General features: G+C 37.2%; 1 protein-coding gene across 1 annotated transcript in view; it reads right to left on the bottom strand.

Moving 5' to 3' along the window:
- The window catches only part of pinx1 (PIN2 (TERF1) interacting telomerase inhibitor 1), a 96,014-nt gene that overhangs the window by 64,867 nt on the left and 9,125 nt on the right, over positions 1-22,022 (bottom strand). The window contains exons 3-6 of the mRNA XM_043682408.2: positions 16,532-16,624; positions 12,881-12,953; positions 4,510-4,602; positions 1,098-1,198 (exon numbers count right to left, since the gene is read on the bottom strand). Coding sequence (XP_043538343.2) covers positions 1,098-1,198; positions 4,510-4,602; positions 12,881-12,953; positions 16,532-16,624 — 360 coding nt within the window. The remainder of the gene's footprint in view (positions 1-1,097; positions 1,199-4,509; positions 4,603-12,880; positions 12,954-16,531; positions 16,625-22,022) is intronic.

Here is a 22,022-nt window from a genome sequence, read left to right on the forward strand (position 1 = left end):
CAACTGAGCATTATGTCAGATTGGTTGAATTTCTCAAATTCTCAGAACTGCCCAGAGCAAACATATGCACTATATATATATTGAGTCACAAATTATCACAATGAAAAATTATGAACTTTAAGGATTCAGTCTAATTAAAATTGACATAAGATACCCACCTTCCCCCCACCTCTCCAGTCATAATTCTCCTTCAGGAACATATTATTTAGTTATAAAGCTCGTGTGTGGTCTGTTCTAAGCTCCTGTCTATTGGACGTTATTTTCTCCAGTGATAAGACCACATCAGGAAACTTAACTGAGAAAGGAAGGAAATGGTGTCTGGACCAAGTGGAAAAACAAAACATGGGTTTCAAGAAGTTCAGCTTGTTAGGAACTGATAGAATTGTACTTTGCATTGGTTTACTCGATTTGAATACGAGAGCAAGCATGCAAAATCTGACAGACTGAACACTGCCTCAGACGTGCATCTGGGGAGCAATTGCAATTTTAATTCACTACTTTTCAATTTATCCAATCAGCTTTGAGAAGTTTGCAGATGGTTCTATTTTTGTTTCTGTTGAGACATAGAAGCAGTCATTTGTATTTAATACAAATAAAGAATAAGTCTTAGACAAGATTTCCTTTAAAAAAAAAGTGGAAAATGGCCCAACATCTACTGGGTGCGACAGAACAGCACTGAAACAAACAATTCAGGCTATCAATTCTGAACAGATGGTTTTGCCCTTCATGAATTTAATCACTTGCTCTCCATGCTCTTTAAACATCCTCAAGCAACAATCCATTTCTCTATAAAATGTATGTATTGTTCCAGCCACAGTTTGCTGCAAAATCTCTATAAAAGCTTTCTTCCCTCTAAAATTCATTACTTGTACTCTCTCACTCCCATTTCACCAACCAATGAAAACCATCTGTCAGAATTTGCTTCATCATTACTTTTCTACACTGAATTTAACAGGACAAACAGGAATATTTACTTAGCCAGTGAAACAATCTGTAGAAACAATCTGTAGAATTGTAATTGGTCTCTAAATAAAATGCAGTGGAGGAAGGGAAATTAGTACATTAACAACTAAATGTCAAAAACCAATACATCTTACCATCACTTGCTCTTCCTGACCTCTGGATCCTTTGACCTGTTTGCCACGCTTTCCAAAAATGCAGGCAAGGTCTATCGCACTACGAGAAGAGAGATCCTTTCCTTCAATCCAAACATTTAAACAATACATGTATTTATAAAATGTTAATGCCAAGTAGAAACCATATAGAAACACATTAAAAAGGCCTAAATTAATTAGGTCACTTTAGAGACAGATAATCATCATTAATTTAAATGTTATATTTTACCAAAAATGTTCAGTTAAGTCTAGGACTAAGTAGACTCCAATCAACTCATTTAACTGTCAAATTCTTAACCAAAAAAAAACTTATTTTAAAATGTTTCCAATATAACTTTAAATATAACAGGTTGCAAATACTCCCAAAAGGCACTGTATTTGCAATCAGCATATCCCCTGATATTTGCTGGATGATATGGAACTTTTGATCTTGCTAATGGGGTAGAGAGAAGGGATGATCAAAAGGGCTACTGCTCTAGATGACACAAAGGGCTGTTCAAAGTACTGATACAGAAGCATGCCATCCTGAGCACAAGGGAGTTTTGCAATGCTATAACAGAAAACAAAGATATGTTGGATGTAAAAAAAATTGCTCTCATCACAATGAGGTACAAATGTATTCACCTACTCAGGAAATAATCAGAAAAATCTTGTATCAACATTTAGTTGTATTAGACTTCTAAATCCTAAGCTTGACATTCACAAAACCAAGATATCATCTATAATTATCGCTGATTTTTGAGAAGCTACTAAATGAACCAGCGTGGTTCATTGCAAAACAAGGATTTTTGAATCAGAGCTATTTGCAGCAATTATGACATGCAATAAGAGTCAAGGTTTAAGGTGAGGATATTGGTTTCAAAAGACAATATATGTAAAATTGCAAAATGAAACCAAATGATTTCTCATGCTCATATTTTTTAGGATTTGGTTCTAAAATAATAGAGGCAAAAGAAAATCAAACAGGTAGGATTTGGGCAAAAGGGATAGAAGCCAACATCTTTTATAAATTAGATATTATTCAGATTCAAGGACCAACTTTAGTTTTTCCACAATACGCAAAACCTTTGAACTCAGCTATGCCAGATGTGAAAAGTATTTGCTCAAATTTGCTCAGATATCTGATCTCCCAGCATATTAGTAACCTCTCCAATTTAAAATCTAGCAAACAAAATCTCAAAAAGTTGGAATCTTCCACACTGCAATGTCTACTGTGATAACTTAAAAAGTGTGCTTAGGATTTGGGCAACACTACCTCAATGCTGCACTTATTGTCAATCCTTTATTGTCACCATCACCCTCAATGGGACATTCTCCTTGGGACACTGTAGCCTTATTGTTACTGGACCACTTCAGAGGGCCTTAGGAGTCAAAGTATAAGGAGACAGGTTCCATCCCCCAACAGACAATGCTGAACCAATTGATTGCCCACTTCAATTTTCATTGTCAGCCCCAACCCACTCTTTCCTTTTATTGGCATTTTACAATGTTGTGTGATATTAGAAGACTTTAAGATTATTCTTCATCACTGAAGAAAATTTGATTGAATAAAGTTCTAATACTCCATTTTACCTCAGGATCACTTAAGCTGTAAACAACTAATGTTGTAAACAAATAGCTTGATGTTAGTCCAGGCTCTCATGTGCCTCATGAATGTAGAGTTTGTATGTAACAATTATTAAACATCTGAGCAGTGCTAACCATTGAAAGCCGTGGCTCAATGGTTAGCACTGCTGCTTCACAGAGGCAGGGTCCTGGCTGCGATTCCACTTTTGGGCAATCATCTGTGGAATTTCCACATTCCATCAGTGTCTAGTGGGAGTTTCCTCCCACAGTCCAAAGATGCACAGGCTAAGTGGCTTGCTCATGGGAGGTAGGGCTGGGGAATGGGTCTGAGTGGGATACTCTTTGGAGGGTCAGTGTGGACTCAATGGGCTGAATGGCCTGTTTCCACAATGTAGGGATTCTATGATTCACCAATGCCACAATATTCACACGTTGCAGGACACAATATTAGCATTGCCGCATCTGAAAATATCTTAGAGGCTAACTCACACTAGCACTGATTCCAGCAGAATTAGTAAATAACCAGGATAATAGGCTCATTTGCGAGACGCCGACATACCTTAATGGGGAAATGTACAACAACCGTCCTATGACAACGGGATCTATCAGATCAAAACATTTTCTGCATTTTAATCTACTTTTGTGGAGCAGACACAAACTATAATACAACAATCTAATTATGTTTAACAATTCACAATCGATACCCTCGAGCCTCAAGTTATCTTTTCTAGTTTTGATCTCCTGTTGAGAAAGATCCCATGGGAAACTGGAAATATGGCTCTTCGTCTGCACAGGGGGTCTATGAATCTATGACTTATTATCTGGGCTGAAGGAGTCATTTTGCTAATTTTGTTCTCTATTCTGTCATCACGATCACAGATGAGGACAAAACCTGGATCACAGACCAAAGTCAAATTGAAAATGAAAACCTAGGTCTCAAAAGAGGACCAACAGTACAATAATTAATTATTGTTCTAATTAAACAATAATTTTTAATTAAACCATTCTGCAAGGGTGTTACTGCTTTAAATTCATCTGCTTCCTTCATGCGAATTGAGGCATCCTACCACGAGCTTTGAGGAAAAATAATTATTTCAACAAAATGTCTTGAAGTAGAGTGTTTCACACTTCCTGCAAATTCAAATCTGTTGCAAGACCAAACATAAATCATCTACTTCACAAGCTAAAATTTTAAATAACACCCAAGTTAGGTTAGGTATACATTTTACCCATAAATGGAATATTAAATGATAACTAACAATATGTATTTTAACGAGTAGCATTTGAAATTGCAAAGTCTTATCCAAAAGCATTCTTTCAACTTTTAAACCACAAGACACTCTCGAGTCGCTTGTTAAATAATCAAAACGTCCAGAATGGCAACATTTCAATAATTACTAGACTTAAGGGGGTGTGCAATGACCACCTGAGGTAAACAGTTTACTTGAGTATTCTGGAAATAATAACCATGATCTGCTCCTATAAAACAGCAACTACAAATATTCATAACTTGTCCATAAGTTACACTGACACATATCATACTAGATATATAAAAGTTAAAAATCTGCTGCTTAATTAGGAAATATCACACCACAGGTACTTCAAAGATATCAATATTTGAAACTCAAATGTCAGCATCTGGATAAATTAAATATCTATTTTAATTATATTGTACAAAATTTTGTTTCTCATGGAGTCCTAAATCACTTAAGTCATTGTTGAAACATTAACACTGTTTCCCTCCACAGATGCAGCTGGCCCTGCTGAGGATTAGTCAGCATTTTCAAATACATTTCCAGCACCTCCAGTATTTTTTGCTAGACCTCACCTTTGGTAAATTTCTGGTAGTGAACTCGTTTCTTGGAAGATTTAGATTTCTCTTCAAGACTAAATGCAGTTTTATCCTCAGCCACTGATGAGCCTGTTAAAAACAAGAGTCCATAATATTTAAAAAGGATTAAAATTATCTACTGTAGAGTTAATTGATGCTATGATGGTACTAATTGAGGCAATACTATAGGGGGAACTCAGAATTATAATTTATGAGCATTTAACCAATTACCCAGCCTTACAGGTTGCAATGAAATAGAATTACATTAGGTGTTGATGATCAATTTCAACCATAACTTCCATTCCCATTTCCTGACTCCCTTTCCAGCCCTTCTCCCTCCCTTCCAAAAATCTAACTGACCCTTCCTTCCAGCTACCAACCAGATTCATTCCTCCCATCAGTCAACCAGATCATACCCTCTACTTATATTCACCTATTCCTACCTTCCCTCCCGCCACCCTCCCCCCCCCCCCCACCAAAACCCTCCCCTTTATCTGTAGTTCCCCTTACACCCACCCTCAGTCCTTAAGAAGGGTTAAACAAAAAAAAGTTAACTTCTCCACCTCCTAATTCTGCCTCCTGCTTGTCTATCTTAGTTCTAACCAGTAGAAAGTTCAAAAATAGTTTTGTAACAGTACACGGATCTCTCAGTCAGTAATTATTTTGTGAAAGTAAACTTTTATTTACTTGTAATCAGTGCTTGGGGAACTAAACATACTATTTTACTCCCACTGCATTTTGTTCATCAGTGTAGAAGTGCTGTTACAATGGACATACTTGCTAATAAATTGTAAACTAGATTAACACATACACATCAACATTCAGGATTAGTAAGAGCAAGATTTCCAAGCAAGATTCAGGAAATATGATTTCAGTGAGCCATTTCATATTCATGAATAATTTGATACTGGATTTTTTGATGTCGGTTATCTGTTTGGTTCTAAACACATTATAGATCATATTTAACCCTTTGTTTGCAAAAATATTCTTTTTGCTGTACTCATTCTTTTGTAGTCAATTATAAATTAACATTCTAAACTTAATTCAAATGATTTTTAAAATGAAATAAGGAGAGGTGCCTTTCAATGTCAATTGGAAGATACAAATAGTAACGGATCTGATGATGTAAGTTTTCAAAGGTTACAAACACAAAAGTAACTCACATATTTGACACTAATACTGTTGAAAAGAATCTAAAATTAACCCATACCATAAATGCTTGCTCAGAAGATGACTGCAGGAAAACTGATTTAGTAAAAATAAAATCTGTTTAAATTTGGTTTCTGGAATATTTCCAAATACAGAATTAGATAAAACGTATACTTGAACACACTGCATATGTAAAATGCAAAGTTATTCAAAATTAGTCAACAAATAACTTTGGAATAACAACAAATAAGTTAAACAACAGTTGGAAATCTCAACAGAGAGTTGATTAAAATGCCAATCTACACTGAAGTAACTCAACAGATATTATTAAACTTCCTACAGAGGACTGCTCCAAAAAAAAATGAAGACATTGTCCCAGATTTTGCAATCAATGGCAAAAATTATGTTTCTGCTGTTCACTAATCTGGCAATTGCAAATAAATTTTTCACATGCTTTTGAGCAACAAAATAAGTCATTCGGAGACTAAAAAGATTTTAAAAAAAGAGGGGTTATGGTATCTGTAAAACAAGACTAATAACATTGTTTCCTCACAGTGAAGAATCCGCATTGAGGCAATGTACAAACCAAACAATAAAAACCAAGTTGAAACATTTCATTCAATTATAAAATTAGAAATCAAAAATAAATAGATGGGGAAAAAATGGAATTAAGACAGAAGAAAAAATAATATTACTTAAATTTTTGAATATTCAACAATAATCAAAATCTGAAGCAATGAAAGCTGACATTCCCCAAAATTTTCTTTGGTGCTGGAAGAATGCAGACTCTCTTCCACTCGAATGGACACTCGTTCCATGTGAAACGGCAACTTTCTTGAATTTCTTTTAAAAACTGCATTCACTCCTCACAATGCAGTCTCTCTACAGTGGGAAGTCCAAATGCAGACTAGGATCACCTTTGCTGCTGAATTTCTAGTCACCTGTCATTTTAATGTTCCGCCCATTACCACTCTTGACTTAGTGTCCTTGACCTCCCACACTATTCTAATAAAGCAAGCTGAAGGATCACTTCAACTAATGACTTGGCACTTTACAACCTTGCAGAATTAAACACACAGCTCAACAATTTCATAAACCTGTCCCCAGTATCTTGACTACAGCTGATTTTCTTCCTGTTTACACTTTTGCACATCTTTTGATTTTCTCGGTGCCCAATACCATCTCTTTTTGCCTTTCACTATCTTCCCTTCTCTCCTTTGATCACAGGCATTTTCCACCCTATCACAGATCTTCCCGGTGTTCTATCCTTCTCTCCCATCTTTCCCTGTCTTGCTTAAAAACTCACATCTTTAAGCCTTGCCACTTCTGGCTCACATCATTGACCTGACATTATTTAGAGAGGCTGAAACATTCCTGATTCCTATTTTGCATGGGTTAACTTTCAAAGATTGAGAAGTGATCATTTTGAAACAGAAACTTCTTTACACATGGAAAGGCTAGAACTAGGGAACGTAGTCTCAAGTGACATTCCCTCTTAGATGTGCAATTGGTCCATGCAAGGCGATTGGTGTGCCTCCGTCATTTGCAGCACTAATTTCTGGTTCCTGAAGTTACTGCCACATTTGGGCCTCAGGAGGCCCTGGCAAGTGAAAACTAAATTAATCGGACATTGGTCACTGCGTAAAGGGTCAGATATTTAGGACTGAGAATAGGAGAAATGTCTTCTCTCAAAGGATTAGGATTTCTTCATAATTCTCCATCACAATTTTGTGGATGCTCAGTCAATGAGTCTAACAAAGTGATGGGATAAAAGGGTTGGGTGGAATGGTAGAATTGTAATAATCATGAACAAATTGAACATAGAGCCAGGTTCAAGAAATACCATTTGGCCTACTTGTTACCCAGTTTCTTGTATTTTCTGTTCACTTCAGATACCATATGGTGCAAGATGTTAAATATGAAAAAAAAAATGAAGATGCTGTCAGTCTCTTTCTGGAATCCACCAGCAACACTCCTTTGAAGTCTGCACGAGTAATGGTGCTCTTTAAAACTGGTTGCAACATAAAATCTATAGGACAGTTCCATTTCCACCATGTTCCACTTCCTCTTAAAATGTCATAACATATTATCCTCCCTTCTTGCATATTGGTCAGCATGAAAAAGAAAGTATTTCATGACAATGTAAGATGCCTCTCAAAGAGCACCAGTGAATTTCCCACTACATCCATAATCTAACTTTGGATGCAATACAGATGGCCGGAATGAAACCCGAATAAGAAATGGATTCCTAACCTTTTACGTTGCCAAATAATGAAGACAGGACATAAAGAATATATAATACAATGCCTTATTTAAGAAGCATCTGCTCCAGACAGTGAAGATATCCAGAAATGCCAAAATGTGAAGAATCATATCAAGTGTTGGAAGAGTCTGTTTAAAAAAAAAGTAACTTCTAAATACCAAAACAGATTTATTCCTCAGAAATAATGAGAATACTGACAAACCAAACATTTTCCTGTCTTCTGAAATAACTTTTAAATAAACAAGAACTATTTAAAGGCTGAGATTCTTTTAATGCTATGGTACATTTCCTCACACTGTTTCAGTTCCTAGTGATTAATATGTAGATACAAAGGACTGCCAGCATAATTAGTTGTAAAGGAACAAGATTAATTCAGAACATCGTCAAAGTAGATCTAACCTCCCATTGCTACCTAATCCAGGACCTGGCTTACGCCATGGGTAGTTATGTCTGTTGACAATTGACGTCTGTTCGTGCATAGGGATTATAAAATCACATTGCACTTTTTTGCCTTTGGCCAGCCAATCTTTTGCTATAGTTAGAAAGCACCAATAAATGAACTGCTATAAACAAACAATCAATCTTTTGAATCTACACCCAGTTTGAATTTTTATTCAGCAGCATGACAGAATTCGCAGTTTATTTGCACTTTAATCCATGAAAACATTGGCAGCAAGCTGCAGGCAAATCTGCAAAATGAGGATCTTTGAAATTGTTCCTTCTCCTTTCCATCAGAGAGCAGATTGTCTTGAAATTTGATGGCAGCACACTTACTTTATTCAGGAATAAAGTGTATAATACTATGGGAGCACGTGCACTGCTTGTCTGGTACCTGTAGCATTCCATCCTTCTCAATGATTAAGCATTCCTGTAGATTTTCAGGAGCATGTACCTTTAAATAATCGTTCTCTACCGAAAGCAGCCAACTGTACTTCCCTGGTGACCGTGAAAACACCCGCTGCAGAATTTATCATGATGTGCATTACTGTTTTGTTCATGGAACTGATTGCTTGGTCCACACTGAATGAGCTCTATTCTCTGCATGAAGCAGCAACACAAACTGGCAATGGACTCTTTCAATGGCCCTAAGCCAGTGCTTTCCAGCTGATGGACAGGCTGCCTGGTGTATCCAATATTTGCTGGTGCATGTCCATTGGTCTTCAGGCATGCAGTAACTGAATCTCATGGATACATGTAGTTTTATAATGAGATCCTTGGGAAGTGACAACAGGTAGTTAAGGAAAGAACAAAATCTGGACAGAGTCACTGATGGCTGTACTCATATGGCTTGTCACTTTGTTAAAAACATGCAGTGACACTGGTCAAAAAGCTACAGACAGTACACAGAAGGGGAAGATCAGATACCTTAGCATGAGAAGGTTCACGGCCTACCCAAAAAGATAATGTTATCTGTCTTCTACATTAAGAACTTTTGGTATCCAATTCATTTGGCTTATTTGCAAAGTGAGAAAGCTGCATATAAATGAAGCAATATGTGTCATTAATAATGTCCTTAGTGAGTAATAATCCCACCTTAATAGGCAATACGCCACTGCCTAGTGAGAAACATGCTTCATTGCCTGGCAGAAATGTCAAGGATGCAAAAAGTTGCTCCCGACATCAAGATAGGCCTCACAGGATTTCTTGTGCAATTCTATCATCAATCTCATGACAATCCACATTGTTCAATTCCCGGTTACATTTCATCTATAAACACAGTACTATAAAAGTAGCTCAGAGACTGAGAACTCTTGCCACCCAAATTCCCAAAACTTGTCTACTCCATACAAGATTTCATCAGGAATGCGATGGATTAGTCTCCACATGCCTTGATGGTTGCAATGCCAACAACACAAGAAGCTCAAAAAAAAAACAAAAAGTTCCGTAGAAACTGGAAATCTGAAATTAAACACTAAGTTCAAGAAATATTCTCAGGAGTGGTTGTATCTGTGGACAGCATGTCAGAGATAATACAGAGTCCAATGCAATTCTTCAGTTGTAACTCCCAATGTAGGAATCATAAATTTATGGGAAAGACAAACTCTCTTGAAGACATGGTCTTTGTAACAACCATGACCTAAAAGTTTTAAATGCCCTTTTAACTTGTAAAATAAAAGTCACAGTTAATAAAAACTCTCTGCTTAACAGCTTTGTTTGAAGGCTATATGGTACAAGTTAAGAAAAAAAGTATCATCTGATCTTACAGCTTCAAAAAGGTGCTCTTTGCTGGCATTTCCCCTAAGGACTGTTTAATCATTAGGAATGCTTGGCTGTGTTTCAAATGTCATAACTGTGCGCAGTTCTTAATTTACAGGTTGATTTACATTTTATAGAATTATTAAAGGATTAGCTGTCTTTGATGCAGCAAAGTTTGCCTGTTTTTATGATATTAACCACATTAAATGAAAAAGCTTTGAATAGATTTGCAGATGGAAGTTTTTCTCTGTCCTCCCCCGGACTCGAAACTATCAATTGTTTATGACGTAGGCTATGTCACATTGTCAGTTTCTTTTCTTATCTCTCTGTTTCCAGGGATTATCCCATGTGGATACTGGTTGAGTCAATATAGAGTTGGCATGAGGGGGAAGAAACAGCATGAGTTAGCACTGTTTTCATACAGGATAAGAGTGGTTGTGGAGCAGGTGGGAAGTGGTGGTGAGTCATTATGGGTGAGGACTAGAGAGCCTTACAGCCTTTGAAACAAAGAAGTGAGTCTTCTGACTAGCCCACTGCTGCACTCCCCTGTGGACACCTGTGCTCTTCTTCAGTGGTAAGCAGGCTCAAAGCCATCAACTATGCTGTACTCAACTCTCCTACCTAACCTTGGCTGGATATACTCACCTTGGTAGTGAGAATCTAGTTCCTGGTCTCTGAAACAAACAAAACAAACAAAAATTCTATAAAATGTAAAAACAATGACTGCAGATGCTGGAAACCAGATTCTGGATTCGAGTGGTGCTGGAAAAGCACAGCAGTTCAGGCGGCATCCGAGGAGCACGAAAAATCGACGTTTCGGGCAAAAGCCCTTTTGCCCGAAACATCGATTTTCCTGCACCTCGGATGCTGCCTGAACTGCTGTGCTTTTCCAGCACCACTCTAATCCAGATTCTATAAAATGTGCCAGTTTAATCATGAAAACCAATAGAAGTTACACAACAGTGCCCTCTTGTGTCAAACCTCAAGAATTGTGTTTCAACATAGTGTGCACAGTTGAAGCTCCCAAGTCTTTTATTAGACTGCTTTGAACATTCTTGGAAAAGGTAAACCTTTGTGAATGAGAAGTAATCGGATTTTTAAGAGCATATTATCATCATAGTTGCTGAGCCTCAGCCACAAATTCCATGGCATGAAATGTTAAATTGCTCCATTCTGATGAAAAATAATTTTTGAAGTTTATGATATTACAAATTATATCTTGTTCCAATCATTTATCTTTTCTTCCTGTAAGTTTTTAATTAAACAATTGAAAAGTTCAGTCTATTTTACTTCCTGATTAAAATATTCCCACAGAAAACCAACATAATTACATGCCAATTGATAATATATTGTTGGATATTTTAAGCTTCTTGGTTTAGCAGTAAATTCTAATTAAAATCAAGATTTATACCACAAAGATCACTAAAATGTTGGGGGTAGCTTTTTCAAGGGCAGTTGCTGTGCTGCTGACTGTGAAATTTGAGCCATTGTGGCCTAGAAACTGAATAAAGGGCAATGAACCAGAAGTGGTTCATATTCTTCACCTAGCAGCAAAAGCATGTTTATAGCTGCTTTCTTCTATAAGCTGTGGTATAGTGAAAGATATGGGGAAATCTAGTATTGCTTTGGACAAATATAAGGAGCCAATACACCAATACTCACCTTGAAAAGTTAGTAGTATTTTTTCATATGCAGAATACAAATCTAAACAAGCACTTTGTAACTCAAAATTGTTAATACTTCGATATCAGTAAAACAAATGTAATTCCAGACGTATGCTACACCTGTCAAGAATAGAATATGACCAAACAAAGGAGCACTGAAATTAGAAGTGATACATTCCATGGCAGGAAATACTTTTACACCACAAAACATACAATACCAATGCAGAGGCACCAATTCAAGATTGAGAATAAGGCAAATTGAGTTTCTATTACAATGTTGATTACTAATATCATTAAGCTCAAGTTCTATTATTTCCAACAGGAAACCAACCATATCATTGACCCTCACCACTTTTAAATGTTCAGGTGAACTATAATATACATTTGATCTCCATTTTACATTTACGCACAAGATGTGGGCATTACTGGCAAGTTCCCCAAGTTGCTCTCAGAAACTAGTTTTAGATTCTACTTGAACTAGTACAAGTAATTTTGTTCAGCTGTTCAGTACAACAGATTCCAAAAATCCTGAAGACTGAACTGCATGGTGAGGAACTACAGCTGCACATTGCCAGATCTGGTTAAGAACAGTGGCTCTCTTTCACCAAAGAACAAAAGAAGTTGAAATGCAGAAGGAAATGGGAAGTAAACGTATCAGATTGAATGCAGATAGTAGGCAAACTAGAAAATGTGTACACCAATACTGAGAAATGGAAGCTGCGTTGCTTGGGAGGATTGTTCAAGTGGCTAGGATATTGGGAGCAGTGTACTGAGGTGTAGTGCATGGTTTGCAAAGGCAACAGAAAGATCAATATGTGAATCTGAGAATTTGGACACATTTAAGAATAATAAACATATTGACTTTTATAAGATAAACCAACTTTCCATTCCAGAAAAAGGTTTAATCAGTAATTCTGTTCAAAAGCAACATAAGAAATGTCTATTTTGAGTATAACCAGGGAATATACAAAATTTTGCCTCAATCATATCACTCACTTAGGAGGGAGGAAATGGTGACCTCTGGGCTTCATTCTAGCTGAGTTATTACAAAGTGACTTTTACTGTATCATCAAGATGGACTAAATTAAATACTGACCATTCTGTTTGTGGCAGACGTTGAGCTCAGACAAAAGTTGATTAAACTCATCCTGGTGCGCAATCCAGTTGTCCTATCAAAAATAAAACAGATCTCCACTGAAACTTCATTGCTTTTATCAGAAAATATTCATAGTCAAAACTTAAGACTTGAAAACAAAACACACAGAGTACAAAACAACTTAATCAGCATCAGAAAGGGGAATGAGCAATATCTCTGGTGAAATATTTCACCGAAATCTCGATTAAAGAATGAAACCAGAACCACTATTTTTCTTTCAGATAATTGCAAAATATCAAAGGTATTGAAATCTGAATAAAAACAAAGCACTGGAAATGGTTCTTTTAAAAACAGGGGACAGCATGTTCAAGAAACTTAACTGTTCGATGTCAGTTAGACTCATTAACTCTCGCTGAGCCCAAGGGAAGCATAGTTTCATGTGTGCGCATGTTGCATCTCTTATACACCATTCCAGTGGTGCATAATATCATCACTGAATAGGTCGATTAAAAAAATCTCTCAAGAGGTTAACTGAGAGCCTTCCCAGTTGGCCTAGCAAGCCAACTCCTGGAAAGCAAGGATAATTCTTTGTTATCAGACACTGCAGGCCTAATCAAAAAAAACATTCAAACATGGAATACGAGGAGACCATCCGATCACTTGTGCCTGCTGTCATTTAAAAAGACTATGGCTGATCTGATTTTAAACTACAAATCCATATCCCCACCTACCGATGACCATTCATCCCCTTGATTATCAAGAATCTATTTACCTCTGCCTTAAAAATATTCAGAACCTGCATCAGCATCTTTTCAAGAAGAGAATTTCAAAAACTCATTACACACAGTGGGGAGGGGGTGTTTGAGAGAAGCTGCCTCATTGGTTTTAAATGGATGATTGCTTATTGTTAAACTGTAACCATTATTTCTAGATTCTCCCAAATAGGAAACTCCTTTCCACAACTATTCTGTCAAGACTTATCAGGTTCTTACGTATCATAATCAAATTCACTTCTTATTGTTCCAAACTCCAGAGAATACAAGTCTAGCTTGTCCAACTTTTTCTCCAACAACCCACTAATTCCAGCTATTAGACTGGCAAACCTTTTCTAAACTGCTTCCAAAAATTTTAAATTCTTAAGAGCGAGCAACCAATTCTGTATACAGTACTTCACTGTTCTCAGTGTCTTGCATGATAATGAAACATAAGCTACACAATTTTGTATTCAATTCCACACTCAATTAAAACATTCCATTGGCTTTCCCAATTACTTGCTACATCTGCACATTAGCCTTATGAGGATACCTAGGTCTCTCTGCACCTCACCACCTTGATAACATGCTTTTTCTTCCTGCCATAAAAAAGAGCAGCACTGTGAAGAATGTGGGCCACTGAAATCCATTCTTGTACTCACCTTCAGACCCTGTGCATCTCCCTCACCAACGAATGTCTCCCTGCAAATGCTTCTCTGCCTCACTTACCTACATGATACGATCCAGTGATGTTCCCAGCAGCACAGCCGACATGGTCAGACCTGATCGAACAGCAGCTCTTGGTGGGTGGGAATCCACCCCAAGGTTCTCAATCTCAAGAAAGGCCTGACACCTGCTAGTTACATGCTTGATGAGTTCTTGATAAAGGCCAAGCTCCCCACAGAATAATGCAAGGCTGTCACCAGTTCTTCAACAGATGTGGGAGATGCCCATTGACATAGTAAATCCTGTAAACTTGACCTTTAAGCAGAGGGTTGGGATGTCATGGCGAAGTTGTACAGGATGTTGGTGAGACTATTCTGGAGTACTGTGTGCAATTCTGGCCGCCTTGCTATAGCAAGGCTGTTACTAAATTGGAGATGGTTCAGGAAAGATTTACCAGCATATTGCTGGGAATGGAGGGTTTGAGTTACAAAAATAGGCTGGGACCATTTTTTGGTGGAGTGTAGGAAGTTGAGGGGTGACTTTATAGAGATTTATAAAGTCCTGAAGTGAATAGCAAGGGTCTTTTCCCTAGGTAGGCAAGTTCAAAACAAGGGGGTGTATTTTTAAGATGAGAGGGGAAAGTTTTAAAAAGGACAGGAGGGGCATTTTTTGTTGTTGTTTTTACACAGGGTGGTTAGTGTATGGAATGAACTGCCAGTGGATTCAGGTACAATTACAACATTTAAAAGACATTTGAATAAGTACATGAAAAGGTTTAGAGATATATGGGCTAAACACAGGCAAGTGGGACTAGTTTCTTTTGGGAACATAGTCGATGAGGATTAACTAGATCTAAGGGTCTGATTCCACGCAGTATGACTCTATGACTGTGTTTCTCTCACTACAGATGCTGCCATACCTGCTGAGTATTTCCAGACTTCTCTTCATCTTTCAGACATTGGTTGTGTTCCAACAATTTTTGTTTTAAAATATTTGGTATTTATTGGTTCAGCTTACACGCTATGTTATTTTTAATCCCAAGACTATATTATTTACGTTTTATTTGCATAAAGAAGTCTTTCCAGCACAATTTACTTGCTGAATTATTGCACTTTTGAATGTACATTTGTCTTCACTGGATTCCTTCTTAAAGGCACAGTGAAGTACTTTTTAAATGAAAACAAACAATTATTCAGGAATTAAAATTTGGACTTGACAATCTATTCTGTAACGCAGGAATACTTTGTTTTAACACAGCAGAGGAACTTCATTTTAAAGTTCCATAAAGGCTTTTGGTTCCAGAAGTACTTGGAACTATAAGCCTTCATTTTCTTATTTTTCCAAATATCATCAAAAACCCTTTATACCTAAACGAAACTTTATTTTTGGGAGAAACTAAGAAAACTAAAAGAACAAAAGACCACACACCCTGGTGATTCTAATGAGGATACTTAGGGGCACTACACTAGTTTAAGAAATGAATTTATATATCTATATTATTAGAAGTTGGAGGTTTCTGACTTGTTTCCTGAGTGATCTGCCCATACACATAGTTGGCAGGGAGAAATTAGATCAGTCATAGTCCAAAGCAAACACTGAAAGTAATTATTATCAAAAAACTGAAAAGGTTTATTGAAATTATATACCAGAAATGTTAAAGCTTAAAGTAAGCAAGTTAAGGCACTTGCAAACGTCTGAGCTCTACAACTCAATACAGAACCTGCAATTGATTTGCATTGGTAACCACTACCAATAGCATCAGCTATTTTTCAATCTTGGGCAATAAACAAGCTCATGCAAGATCAAAGACATTAAATACTTGAATACATTCAAGACACTTAGGAATTCTCAGTTGTGTAGCATATTGGAATCTTGGCAACAACACTGCTGCCTCAGTGGCAGGGACCCAAATTCAATTCCACCCATGGGAGACTGCCTGTATGGAGCTTCCATGTTCTCCCAGTGTCTGCGTGGGTTTCCTCCGGGTGCTCTGGTTTCCATCCACAATCCAAAGATGTACAGGTTAGGTGGATTGCCATGCTAAAATTGCCCATAGTGTTCAGGAATGTGTAGGTTAAGTGTTAGCCATGGGAAATGCAGGGTCATAGGGAGAGGGTAGGGATTGGGTCTGGGCAGAAGGCTGTTCAGAGGGTCAGTGTAGACTCTTGGACCGAATGGCCTGCTTCCAGACTATTGGGATTCTACGGATAACTTAACATGCTACGAAAATCACCTCATGATCTTTTGTTGCTCCCAGGCCCACTGTGTTGTTCTTTATTTGAACTTTAATGTTTTCTGTAGACCCCTGTTCATGAGCCCCAAGACCCTAGGAACAAGAAAGAAAAAAAAAATCACTTATTAATTAATTAGGGACACAAATTAAGTCAACAGTTCAAAAGTAGCTTTAGTAGCCTACCTTCCTCATTCACTAATACTAGGTAGATTTCAATTGTAAGGAAGATTAGCGTTTGCCAGTAAAATCAAGGCACTCGCACTCAGTATATCATAACTATCTCCAGACCATTTTGCCTCTTCTCAAATTACCCAACAAGTCAAAAACTTCAGACTCTTAACACAAAAATCGCTCACTGAATCAGTTTCCAGCCCTAATGATCATCTGATTCAGCTTGCACAAATGAATAAATATTTTTCATACTTCACAAATTTGTCACAAGAATATATCAGTGAAATATACAGCAATCCACAAGTTCCATATAAGTGAGGTTTCACAATGTTGGAACAACTCTACAAAGGCATCTGATTACTTTCAGAACAATCTATTATAATCTCATGATGCATAATTCCTATCTCGATGTTACGGATTAATTTCTAGTAATTTATTATAAAAATATTTCGATTCGATTTTTGAAATCCACTTCAATCATAAATAATTCTTCTATGTTGACAGATTTGATTTTATACACTGAGCAGAGGAACATGGAGGTGTGGAAAACGATTTTGTCCTCAAAAGCACAAGAAACATATCTTAACATCCAAATACATGCAGTTTTATTTTCTTCACTCGGGCTGTTTTCCCTGGAGAGTCAGAGGCTGAGCAATGACCTTATAGAGGTTTATAAAATCACAAGAGGAATGGACAGGGTTATTAGACAAGGTCTTTTCTTTGGGGAGGGTAAGTCCGGATCTAGAAGGCATAGGTATAGGGTGAGGGGGGTGGTGTGGAATTTAAAAGGGCCTTAAGGGGCAACCTTTCATGCAAAGGATGGTGCGTGTATGGAATAAGCTGCTAGATTAAGTGGTGGAGGAGGCTACAATTACAGCATTTAAAAGGCATGTGGATGGGTACATGAATATGAAGGGTTTAGACGGCATGGGCCATGTGCTGGCAAGTGGGATTAGATTAGGTCAGGGTATGTGGTCGGCATGGACAAGTTGGACTGAAGGGCCTGGTTGCATGCTGTGCATCTCTGTAATGTAAGCAACTTATTTACATTGTTTACTTTTGATTTTTTCTCAAATGATGAAGCTCTCCTTTTTGCCCTGTTCAGTTTAAGATTTTAGCAACTTAACTGTTGCTGATTCTAGGAGCCAAGCAGAGGATATTTTAGATGGAAGCGCCTTGAAAACAGTGCATATCATAAGGTTTAAAGCAGATTTTGAAAAGGTCAAGAAACAATTAAAATTTTAAAATATTCAAATCAAGGACAGCTAATTTTAGAGTAAAAAAGGGATCAAGACTGCCAGGTGAATTGGAATCAAAGCATGACAAATAAAAAACAAAACAAGTAATATAATTTCTTCAAAAAAGGATTGGCTCACCACAGAAAAGGCAAGGAAACACATTTAAGTTAGAGCTCTCAATGACTGAGATTACATAGATTGAAATTAAACAGAAAAAGAAAGCTTCTGACATACTGCAGACTTGTAATGCAATATACTACCAAGCTGAACACAGAAAATGCAATAGAGAACCAGAAATAAAGGAGGGAAAAAAAATCAGTATATATGAGATTTATATTTTTGGCAACACGGTGGCTCAGTGGTTAGCACTGCTGCCTCACAGCACTGGGAATCCGGATTCAATTCCGGCATTAGTTGAGTCTGCACATTGTCCCTGTGTTTGCATGGGTTTCCTGCCACAGTTCAAACATGCGCAGGTAGGTGGATTGTCCGTGCTAAATTGCCCTTGGTGTTCAGAGATGTGTCGGCTAGGTGGATTAACCATGGAAATGCAGGATTACGGGGATAAGGAGAGTCTGTGAGATGTTCTTTGGAGGTCAGTGCAAACGCAGTGGACCAAATGGCCTCTTTCTACAATGTAGGAATTCTTTAATTCTAACATAAAATGGAACCAAAAAGTATATTTTTAAAATACAAATAGTAGGCAGAGACAAAGTAAGGGTGGGAATAATTAGGGATTAACAAAAGGATTTTATAATGAAGAAAAGCACACGGTTGAGATAACAAATAGAGACTTTGCATTCATCTTCACTGGAGAAGAAAATATTGCTAATGTCAAAATCGAGGTAAAGACACTGAGAAGATGAAATAAATAAAGAGCAAAAATTTAAAAGATTGACACTCAAAAACGAAAAGTCACTGGCCTCAGTAAAGGGCAGAGATAGAAGTTCTGACAACAGTTTTCCAATCTTGTTTAGATATAGGAATTATGAAATTAGAGGATTACAAATGTTAGTCCTGTTCAAAAATAAGGAGAAGAATAAACACAAAGATTATGCTGGAAGATTATGCTGGAAAAACTTTTAGAATCAATAATCTCAAGACAAAAATTTATTGTCACTTGACTATCATCAGCAAGTGAAAGAAAAATTGCCTTCAGCTATATGGTTTGAGTTATTTGAAGTTACAGAAAAGTTATATAGAGGGTATGGTAATATGTAGTGCAGCTTTCAAAAAGGGTTTGAGAAAGTCCCACACAATAGACTGATTTGTAAAGTCAAATGCCATGTGAAGAAAAGAGTGCAGCAGCATGTATATAAAACTGACTCAAAAAATAGCTCTAGGTGAAAAGTACATAGTGGTATTGAGATTGTTAATTGGACTACCGTTCTCTCTGATGTACATTAATCATTTGGTTTTAACTTTCCAGTGTAAAATTATAAAGTTATACTACAGTGACCTTGGAAATTTATAAAAACAATTAAAAGGATAGAAACAGATACAGGAAGATTCACAATAATGCAATTTAACAAACAAGAGTTTGAAGCATGGAGGGATCCAGATAGATGATGAGGATCTGAAAAGAGGTGCCTAATGATCTAGTACATTTGGTTGTGCTAATTTCCCCTGATTCAGGAAAAGGTTCCACTCAACTCAAAAAAGAGTAAATATAAACCCTCTATTCAAGAAAGGAGGAGGCAGAAAAAAGGAAACTATAGGCCAGTTAACTTGATGTCTGTCATGAGATTATTAGAATTGAAAATTAAAGAGATTAAAGCTGTGCACTTAGAAAATGAGGTAATCAGCAAGAGTCAGAATACTTTGTTAAAGGAAATCATGTTTAACCAGTTCAAGACTTTGAAAGACTAATGTGTTATGGATGAAAAGGGAGCCTTCTTATGGTACAAGAATTTCTAGAAATCAATTGATAAAATGCCATTTCAAAAGGTTACTGTGAAAAATAACAAAATCATGCTACAGGGCATAACATGAATGGAAAGATTTGCTGGCTGGCAAAAAAATACAGTAGGCATAAATGGTCTTTGTCTGATTGCCAGAATATAATGAGTGGAGCTCTGCATGGGTCTCAGCTTTTTTACAATTTACATCAATGACTTCAATCAGGGAAGCAAAGACGTAATAGCTAACTTCACAGGCAACAAGATAGACAGTATGCTGTGAAGATAATATAAGGAGACTGCAGATGGGAATCATAGGTTTCATGGCTGATAGAGTACAATGATGAAAAATGTGAATTGTTCCCTTTGGTGTGAAGAATAAAAAGAATACATAAATGGAAAATGACTGCAGAATTCATAAGTGAAGACTCCAGATGTTCCAATCCAAAAAAATTAACATGCAGCTACAGCAAGTGATTGAGAAGGTTATTATGAAAAAAACTGAACATGAAATAAAAGATGGTATACTTCAATCATACCAGGCATTGGTGAGACCACATTTCAAATATTAAACGAAGGACTAAAGCATTAGAAACAATTCAGAGAAGGGAGAAAGTGAGGACTGCAGATGCTGGAGATCAGAGTCGAAGAGTGTGGTGCTGGAAAAGCACAGCCGGTGATGCAGCATCTAACAAGCGGAGAGTCAATTCTCCTGCTTGTTAGATGTTGCCTAACCGGCTATGCGTTCCCAGCACCCCACACTTCGACATTTCAGAGAAGGTATCTGGAACGATCAAATTGTCTTGTGAGAATAGGTTGGACAGACAGAGCTTGTTTCCACATGGGGTTTGAAAGAGTGAGGGGTGACTTAATTGAAGTTTATACAATCCTGAATGATCTTGACAAGATAGGCATGGAATAGATGTTTCCTCTTGCAGGTAAGCTCAGAACTAGAGAACTAGGGGTCATCCTTTCAGAACCAAGAGGAGAATTTTTTTTTTTCTGAGGATAAATCAACTTTGGAAATCTGCCTCACAAGGTGACTACAGAACCATTAAATATTTTTAAGGCAGAGATTGATTCTCTTGCCTCCCAAGAATATAAGGTTATTGGGGGATAGATGGGAATGTGGAATTCAACATACAAACAAATCAGCCAGGATCTGGTTGAACTGCAAAGCAGACTTGACGAACCAAATGGTCTACACATCTGTCCCCCTTTCATATGTTCAAAGGTTTTATTCTGGTAAAATATGAGTTGAAGCAACACTAACTGATACAATTTCAAGAGGGGTAAAAGAAAGACTGTTGTGTGTACGAACATTAACGTTGAACTGAGAGAGGGCAAGTTGGAATGCCGTTTAAAAAGGAAACAAACAGGAATGTTCATGTTTTAAACAGCAGCAAATTACTGAAACAAAGAGGTCATGGGAATAGCACAGAAAATAACATTGAAGTAGACAACAATCATGATCTAAAATGGTGCAGCAGACGTAAGGGGTCGAATGGCCAACTCCTGCTCCTATGTCAGTGTTATGTAACCTTTCCAAATAGTTATTTAGGTTCCAGCTAGAAAATCACATTGGATACTTCACGAAGGATGTAAAGAAGGTGTAAAGAGATTTTTGCGAGTGACAGAACCAGAAGCTTAAAGAAAAACACCTGTTTGGTACTTCACAGCTTCCTGGACTCAACAGATTTTAATTATGTCAGATGCTTCCTTTTTTGAAAGAAAGCACCTATTAGAAATTATTCTGTTTTTGTCATTTTCCCTGCTCTACACCTATCTTTTGCTTCTTTTCCTGTCTCATTACTTACCCTTATTTGTACTGTGATCCTTTGCTACTAAAAACCACCTGCCTGTCACCCTATCACAGACCTACCATTTTCTTCTTTCCTTTCTTTCCTTCAAGCACTAACTCATCCAACTTACCAGCCGCTGTACTTACCTAAACATGAATTATTTCTAATTTCTTTCACATCTGCTGATTCTGACAACACCCAGCTGGGCAAGTGGCAGGTGACATGTGCCAAGCAATGATCTTCTCCAACAAGAGAGCATCAAACCATCTTCCCTTGACATTCTAAGGCAGTACAATTGCTGAACCCCACACTATCAACATCCTTGGGTTACTATGGACCAGAAACTGAACTGGACTTGCCATATGATCTGCCCTTGTAGTTA

This window comes from Chiloscyllium plagiosum, unplaced genomic scaffold (assembly GCF_037043375.1).
Source record: "Chiloscyllium plagiosum isolate Xiang-an unplaced genomic scaffold, Cpla_swu_hap1 HiC_scaffold_3, whole genome shotgun sequence".
Taxonomy (NCBI): Eukaryota; Metazoa; Chordata; class Chondrichthyes; order Orectolobiformes; family Hemiscylliidae; genus Chiloscyllium; species Chiloscyllium plagiosum.